At 39.5% G+C, this 8,963-nt stretch overlaps 1 protein-coding gene across 3 annotated transcripts; it reads left to right on the top strand.

Moving 5' to 3' along the window:
- Nucleotides 1–5,102: 5,102 nt before the first annotated feature.
- LOC120644450 lies at nucleotides 5,103–8,522 on the top strand. 3 transcript variants are annotated; one of them, XM_039921078.1, is made up of 13 exons: nucleotides 5,103–5,236; nucleotides 5,414–5,463; nucleotides 5,884–6,111; nucleotides 6,221–6,304; nucleotides 6,387–6,442; nucleotides 6,532–6,667; nucleotides 6,898–6,994; nucleotides 7,095–7,161; nucleotides 7,246–7,344; nucleotides 7,437–7,526; nucleotides 7,620–7,774; nucleotides 7,862–7,969; nucleotides 8,116–8,522. In XM_039921078.1, the coding sequence occupies exons 3-13, from the start codon at nucleotides 5,895–5,897 to the stop codon at nucleotides 8,282–8,284; spliced, it is 1,278 nt and encodes a 425-aa protein (XP_039777012.1). In that variant the 5' UTR covers nucleotides 5,103–5,236; nucleotides 5,414–5,463; nucleotides 5,884–5,894; the 3' UTR covers nucleotides 8,285–8,522. The 3 variants fall into 3 exon arrangements, with proteins under 3 accessions (XP_039777012.1, XP_039777013.1, XP_039777011.1); XM_039921077.1 differs by having other exon boundaries at nucleotides 5,194–5,326; XM_039921079.1 differs by lacking the exon at nucleotides 5,414–5,463 and having other exon boundaries at nucleotides 5,116–5,236.
- Nucleotides 8,523–8,963: the final 441 nt, after the last annotated feature.

The raw sequence follows: 8,963 nt of genomic DNA, 5'->3' as shown, positions 1-8,963 counted from the left end.
AACTCCATGGATCTTCTCCGGAGATGCTTTGATTTGTAAGGAGCATATGTGATAACTTGTGCGAAACCTTCTCAATTTTTTACCTTAGCCACCGCGTATGAAATCATGATACCACGACAAATCTTATGATTTTCAGACTTGGTTTGCTTTTTTATAGAATTTTAAAACGATTCGGCCACATGTTCGTGGTCATGGTTCGTGAGAAAGATCTTCGAAATTTTCTTCCATTTCATGGATAAGACCTCACATTGGACTTCATAACGTGAATATCATTTTTTGATTCATTATATTCCATTATTCAAAACAATTGCTGTTTTTTTAGATCAATAGGTAACAGTAATTGGAATAACATCGAGTGAGATGATGAGCACAAGAAAAGACATTTCTCTTTCTACATCCCGAAGGATTTATCTGCAATTTCTTATGTTTTTCAGGCTTGTATTGCACCATTGTTTCGGTGGATAGAACTAAACTATTCATTTTTATTTATTTCATGCATGCAACGTTATTCTATTGACCACTTTAATGTTTTTAGTCCTAGGTTGTTATTTACATTTTTTTCTTCTACTATATCTTTTATTGTGTATCTTCATTTTTTAAGTTTAAGGTCATTTGCAGTACTTTTTAATAAATACGCATAAGTTTATTTTTAATATAATCTATCGTTGGTATAACATAATTAGATTGTTCACATACCATTCATTTAGGATTCCATGCTATATCATGAATTGTTCTTCCAGTAAAAATTTTTATTCGAATAAGATGATTTAATTATTCCTCCATAATTTTAAAATATCATGAATTCGAATAAGATGATCCCCTCAACATGGCTGCATGGGGAGCAATCAGCTGGTGGTGCTTCTATCTACAGGGAGGACGATCCGCTCCAACCACCTTGCATGGGGCTCGGATCTCCTGTAGTACACTTCCAACTTTCCAAGACTACCAGTTGCTGGTCTAATTTAGATTCCATAATATATCTGAAAGGGCTCCTTGGAAAAAAAATTATGCCCCTTGGCTGCTCACAGAAAGGATGAAAAAAAAAATTAATTGCTTAAAGAAAGGGTGGATGACCATAGATTGAATCAGTGTTATCCTAAATGCTAAACGATAAACAGTCGGTCACCTACCGGGCAAAACGACCATTTAAACAGTCAAAACAACCGATTAAATGAAAACGGTATACCACTGTGTAGCGTGTAAACGAGCTAAATGACCGTTTAGACGAACAGTGGATTGAATGCATCCAATGATGATACCACCTTTTGTGCTGTTCTTGCTTTATATCTTTGGGGAAAAGCTATCTTCTTTTCTGAATAAAATTTGCTAACGCGCGGATTTGGGAATTAATCAGGGATCTATACCTTTAGGGGAAAGCTATCTTCGGTACAGATTGGGAAATCAATCAGCATTATTGAGCTTCACCTTTGGTCATCTTGTCTAGCAACATTCATGGAATCTATCCCAATGACCGCTAACTTTATATTTTTTTAATACCATTCCTCTTGAATGCAATTTATGGGAGGCAAAAAAATGTTTATTATTGTGATTATGTACCTCTATCTTTTCTCTTCACAAATAAAACCTTTTGTTTAGTAACAGCAGTAAAATTTAGGATTTAGATGCTATGCATTTAATTAGAGTTTCCAAAACATTAAATAGTATTTGGGTCAAATATATAGAAAATAGGTGTAAACGGATATATAGGATACAGAAGGATACCTACAGATACAAATATAGATAATTTTTCTCAAATTCAGATAGGGTACACATAGTGTCAGTATATGTCAGATAAGATATGAGTGGGTATCCACATCACATAAATCTGACATTGAGTATCCAGATTCAGATACGGGTCACATACTGAATATCCAGACTTAGATTCAGATGGATCTTAAATATCCTCTAAACGAATTTGGATATGAACGGATAATATTTGTACCATTTACATCAATAACTATGTACTCATATTATTAGGTACAAGCTGTAGAGCTAGAGTACAAATTATTTTGATGACGACTAGACTGCATATTATCTTTATATTATTATTTCATTACAAACAGTGAGGGCTTCAAGATTTGTGCTAGCATATCTTGATACAGAGAATGTTTTAGGATTTAGGGAGGTTTTATCCAAATATGAGGTTTAAAGATGTTTCACCACAATTTTAATGTGTTTTGGTCATACATTCAATTTCTAGGGTGCCAACTCTAGAAGTATTAATTAACCTATTCATCAAACCTTATATTTATTTGTTAATCTAGTTATTCATACCAATACACTACTGGAAAAAAGCCTATAGGCACCGGTTAGTATGGGCCTTAGGTACCGGTTTTTGAACCGGTACCCGGTAACCGAGACCAATAGTCGTGTTCATCAGCACCGGGTAAAAGAACCGGTGCCTAAGGCTATATTTTTTGGCAAAAATAGTTGGCCGAGATTCGAACTCAAGATCACTTGCCTCGCGTGTGCCTTTCTGACCATCTCGCCTACACATCACATCTGATGGGAAGATATATATTTTTCTTTTGAAGTAACCCATGGACGAGCCTAAGGTATCGGTTGGTAACACCAACCGGTACCTAAGGCTCTTAAGGTACCGGTTGGTGTTACCAACCGGTACCTAAGACTCATCCATAGGCACCGGTTGGTGGTAACACCCAGTACTAATGTAAAAGTTATCACCCGGTACCTATGAAGAGCCTTGGGTACCAACCGGTACCTAAGGCTCATCCATAGGTCACATCCACCCCAAAAGTACCGGTACCAAGATGAACTGGTACCAATACTAGCATTGGTACCGGTTCATCTTCATTCTGGTACTTTTGGGATGAACCTTTGACGTGTTTTCTACTAGTGATAAATAGACTGACCCTCTGCCTAAGGGCAAAATAATGCATTGACTAAAGGTGTTTTAACTTTAGAAACCTTTTTTTCTTTTTTTAGAATGCGTATGAGAAAGCTCTGCGTGTCATTCTATTAAAGATAAAAGTACAAAGACACACAGCACCGCACACACAAACCACGCACACTAAGTGTCATTCCCATGCAACCAATATGATCAAAGTGTTGAGCCCTTCACTGGGATCCCTTTCTATGCTTGGTCACCTGGCACCAACAGTTGGAGAAAAATGCCGTGTCCTACCAGGGCACTATTGCCAGCACCTCAATCAAGCTTAATGTGTTCCCTTATACTCCCCCCGTTACAAAATATAGGTCGTTTTGACATTTTTAGAATCATATATTTTGTTATGTATCTAGACATATAATATATCTAGGTGCTTAACAAACATTATGAATCTAGAAAAGCCAAAACGACCTACATTTTAGAACGGAGGGAGTATTAAGTTTTGGTTGGCATAAAGGAACTCCTTGGTAGCCCTCCCCTTATTGGGATATATGGCAAATACTAAAAGCATCTCTTGGAGAACCCTAATAACAAAAACAATCACTGGATGAACTGCGAATTAAACAATGTTTTCACCTCAATCTGGTTTAGCACTTCTATATTGCTTGCAAAAACTATACATCTATTTTGGGTGCCACAAAGAGGAACCTGTTGGGGATATATTTATCTAGAGGAATGGTAAAATTCTTTAGGGTTATCATTCATTAGCAAAAGTAGTGATAGACTATCATTCTTTAGGAATGGAAAAAGAGATCCTCTTGGTGCCTTCCCTAAATAATTAATTTAATTAATTTGTGGTGCGGAAGGGTACTATGATAATTTCGCCCTTTGCGTTGACCTTGCACTCGGCCCGCCCTCGCTCTTTGCGTCGACCTCTCTACAGTCTCACGATCCCCTCCAACCCATTTAGAGGTCTCCATGGAAGCTGTTGTCGCGAGTCGCCTGGACGGCCGCATCTCCTCCTAGGGATCAACATTGCCACCACCTAGGGTTTAACTAACTGGATCATGGATCACCGCTAGGTGCCGTGCCATCGCGAGTCACCTGGACCACCGCATCTCCGCTAGGGGTCAACATCGCGGCGACCTAGGGTTCAACTGGATCACGGATCGTGGCCACCTAGGGTTCATCCAAATCGTCGCTGGGTATAGGGTCTAACTCTTAAACGGCTCAAACTATATTAGATCAACTATTCAATTCAAAACTATACTAATCCAAATATTATTCACATAATTATTGATTTACTATTGTACCTTTGATCAAATAAAAAAGGAAAAAGTCTATATCACCCCCAACCTATGGGGTGGAATACATAACCTCCCAACCTATGAAACAGTCTATATCACCCCTTGAACTTTTCAAAACCGGTCAAATTACCCCCTAAAGCAGTTTCAAAAAATTATAGTAAATCACAGAAAAATCATAAAATGAAAATTTCAATTGTGTTGGACTCCAAATGAGTAGATCTACACTGTGAATATATAATATAGTATGTTTTAGTACATTTTTTTACAGCTATAAAGAAAAGTATAGATCTAAAGCTACAGTAAAAAATATACTAAAGCATACCATATTATATTTTCACTGTGTAGATCTACTCATTTGGAGTCCAACACAATTGGATTTTCTATTTTATGATTTACTATGATTTTTCAAAACTGCTTTAGGGGGTAATTTGACCGATTTTAGAAAGTTCAGGGGGTGATATAGACCATTTCATAGTTTAGGGAGTTATGTAGTCAACCCTTCATAGGTGAGGGGGTGATGTAGACTTTTTCCAATAAAAAAATTCGAAAAAACAATTATCCCACATCATCTTTCCCGATGTGGGTTCCACCAATTCGGTGTGCACCCGGTGCATATGGCCCACCATTTAGTATGCACCGGGTGTATACCGAGTGGCTCTACCTTTCTAGCCGTTGGATCAAGCGACGTGAGCCGTTGATTTTTCCCAACCATAGTTTTGACAAGGAGCTAAGTGCTGCAGTACTCATATAGTCAATGTAGGTGGTTTGAAATAGTAAATCAAATTTGTGGCCGTCCAAATTTATGGTAAGCCTGGTCTCCTATAAGACTCATTTTTCAATTTGTCATCAAACGGGCAGTACTTCTTTGAAGCTCCTATTTTACAATACCTGCCCCCCTCTCTCTCTCCTCGGATGATTCTGAAGTTGAGCTGAATTTAATAGCAGTGGAAGTGGCACTGCTTCCCACGACGGTGAGCATAGTTTAGTCGCTTCAGTACTGGCTCCACTTGGGTGAGGACGAGGAGGCGGGTGCCGCGCCTGTGGCCTCGCCATGTGCTCCCTCCGACTCCTCTCTTCCTCGGTATGTACATGCCAAGATCTCTCTCTCTCTCTCTCTCTCTGATCTGAAGCTCTGAACAGAGGCCGCTACTGCCATTTGCGTCTGCTCCTCGTAACCCCTTTCTCGCTTTGCCCTTCGTTTCGCCAACTATAAAGCCGGGGGTCCGGTGATGGGTGACCTTTTTGTATCGATGTGCAGGGTCAACTTCTTCAGGTCTCTTGGCTGAAACCACCTTCCTGGCTCACATTGTAAGTGTACTGGGACAACTAGTGTTCTTGATCCACTGTTCTTGGATGCTCATCTTGTGCTGGTTTTGCTGCTCCCTTCCTACTGATCTGCTCATCCTTGCGCCATCTCTACGTATCTTTGCAACATTTCAGAGTGTCAGAGCAGAGATCCACAACATTCTTGGCTCCTCTATTGTTCAGACTTTTCAGTACTGTCCAAACCTTGGATACGATTTTTCGGACTGTTTGTGATGAGCTGACGAGCTCCATTTGAGCTGACCCTCCTCTGTTTAGTATCAATATTCCAGCATGTCTTGATCCCTTCTGAGCTAGATTCAGAGTCCTGTAGTTTTTCTGTTCACTGCATTGATCTGGTTAAATCGTATTGGTTTTGAATGCTAATGGTTGACGGAAATTCTTCTGCATTTCTCTACTACTCAGAAACTGTAAAGATGGGGTGTGGCCCATCAATCCCCAAGAAGTACACGATAGGCGGCAAGGGGCGAAAGCGAAGGAGCATCATTCAGGAGGTTGCAGTATTCGTGCCTACTGTCCGCATACCAGTTGCTTCTGACATAGTCCATCCGCTCAGGGGGGTGGTTTCTAAGGATCTTGTCGACCGCCTCTCCTCACTCCGTGCTCATGTGGTAGAACTGGCCAAAGAAATCTGTATGTTCCTATCTGAATTTTTGCTGACACTGACTGCTTACTGACTTCATTTGCTAGAATACTGACAATAATTTTGATTTGTTGTGATGGATTGGTGACTTCTGTGAAGATTATGCGGATGTATCAGCTGTTTCAGAGTTGCAACATGCACTGGAGGAGTACTTGCCAGTAGTTCTTGGTCTAACAATGAAAGGTTTGAACTTGTGCTTATTCACTTTCATGTAGTTTTCACGACTATTCAATGATTTATAATGAAACTATTATTGGCCGAACAGAGAGCCGCCTTGAATCATCTGTACAATTCAGATGGAAGACCTTAGATGATGATCAGGTGAGAGTTTGGTACCTCTGCTGTTTAATTATTCCTATTATTTTGGATACATTTATAGATTGAATTACAAGAGGGTATTTCGTATTCAGGAGTGTTGTTTGGCCAGTGCATGGTATGAGGTGCTGTCGGTCGTCCACATGATGGCGATGCTTGCATTATTTGAGGCCAATCTAACACTCATTCCGAAAAACGGTCAAGTTGGCGGTGAAAGGAAGGTATCAGAAGGTCTGTTGATCTTTTTGCAATAGATGCCCGTATGTTTTTCTGTTACAGCTACCAATTTTCATATTTTCTGTAACTTGTGTCCAATCTTGATGATGGCCAGTAGATGGATTATTTGGAACAATACTACAATGCATTTGTTAGCTATATACGGAGCAATATATCTCTTCATGAATACTTTGTCACATATGATAAAATAGGGGAATTGATACATTTTGTGATTACTTTTGCAGATGCAAAGAAGGATGTTGTTGATTCATTGCTCAGGGCATCAGGATGCTTAGACTACTCTGTGCATCGCATACTTGTTCAGATACCTGCACAAGTCAAGTATGCACGCACCCTGCAAAGCATATTAACCATGAGAAATTGTCACCTCTTAATTTTCCTCCAAGCAAGCACTTACTGTACCTTACCTCTTCAACTGCAGGAAGAGCTTTCCTACTTACTTGCAGGAAGGTATGCTTGAGGCCATCTCAATTCAGGCATTGGCTCAGGTAGATACCCCTGTTTTCCTAGTTTTTGGATGTTATGGTGCTGAATTAGTAATTAGCATGTCCTGTCCAAACTGCACAAAACAGTGTGTGGAAATACAGCTTGGCCTGGCTTCTGAATGTGAAAAGGCAACACTGTCAGTAAAGAGGAGGCTAGCCTGTGAGCAAGTCAGTTATTTTTCTCAGGTCAGTATTGCATAACAAAGTCGCTATCAAATGAACAATTTCTTCAGTTATTTCAGGATCTAATGGTTTTCTACTTTCTTATTTTTGCTCAGGCTCACTATTGTCTGTCAGGATGCGATACAAGTGACTCATATGGAAAGAAGCTTCTGTTGTTCCTGAAGTGGAAATGCATGGAGGCCAAGGTTTTCTGAAGAGTGAAGACAGTATAATTCTTTCAGATTGTCAATGTGTTCATTTCTGTTGTAAACTTGACCTTTTCTTATCTTGCAAATCAGGCTGTAGCATATTATTACCATGGTCTCGTACTTGACAAGGGCGGTGAACCGGCCAGCCATATCAGCGCAGTCTGTTGCCTCTCTGCAGCTGATGACCTTCTCTCAGAGGGCAAGAGGGCTTGCTTGAGTTTCTGTTTGGCAAATCCTGTCACAAGGTCTGATACCACTCCAAGAGGATTAGCAATTCGAATTCATTGAAATGCAAGCGCTGACAAGTTCTGTTTGAATTCAATTGTATGTAGGGTACCACCTCCATGGGGTGTCATGAAGAACATGCACAAGAAAATTCCAGATGTTGCGTACAAGAAGTTCCAAGTATATGGGCATCTGTTTGAGAAAGACAAGAATAGGTACATCCCATGATTTCAGGATAATTCTACACCTGAAATGATAAATTGTAAAGTTTGAGAGTTGTTGGATGATAACCTTTCCTTATCATTCATGTACACCCTACATTTCTTTGCCAAGAGGTGATTTCATTATTTTTTTTGTGCAGCGCACTTCAATCGATTCCTGATCTACCAGAGTTTGCCCTGTCACTGAGACCGGAAGGGTACGAGTTGCCAAGCACTGATTCAATCTGGGAGAATGTTAATGGCCAACCTCAAATTCAGAGCCTGAAGGAGCATCTGATCGATGATGAAGACGAAGTAGATACTAAGTGATACTAGCCACAATTCCATATGCTTCCTCCCATTGTACTGCAAAAAGTAGAAGAAGTTCTAGTCTAGACTTCAAAAATGCTCAGTCCAAAATGTTTTGGATTCAGCATATGCCACAACCACAAAAAAGGATCGCAATCTCTTTCTGTATAATCGCAAGTATTTACCATATGATATAGTAAAGCCTTCTTGTGTAATAGAATCACAAATAAATAGGAAAGAATAGTGTCTCTTACTGTCATCTCGGGTAGTTATTTTTTGCCAACTGAAGAACAGAGCATCATGAGAAAAATTATGGTCCGCATTGCAAGAAAACAATAATTGTCCATTAGCGTGGGTGTGCTCACTGATCATGTGAATGTAAGTTAGAACTTGATCTGTGAGTAATAGATAATTTGAAAGGTCTATCTCATGTGTTTACTGATCCAGTTGTCAGATATCGATACTCTGGTACATTTCGTGATCCTTCCAAATGAGTCTAAAGGCATGAATAATCAATGTGAAAAATACTCTACGGTCTCGGTCAAATCAAAATTACTTCATTTCGCTTTATATACAATACTCCATGGAGGAAGAAATAATCTCTATTTTCGGTTCAAAAAGGAAGAAATAATCTCTATTCATTCTTAAAAATGGAAATGCTCCATTCAAACATTATGACTTTGACTTAAACACACATGTC

The sequence above is a fragment of the Panicum virgatum genome, chromosome 8K (genome assembly GCF_016808335.1).
Source record: "Panicum virgatum strain AP13 chromosome 8K, P.virgatum_v5, whole genome shotgun sequence".
Taxonomy (NCBI): Eukaryota; Viridiplantae; Streptophyta; class Magnoliopsida; order Poales; family Poaceae; genus Panicum; species Panicum virgatum.
Note: the sequence above shows the minus strand (reverse complement) of the source record. Positions and strands in the feature narration are given on the sequence as shown.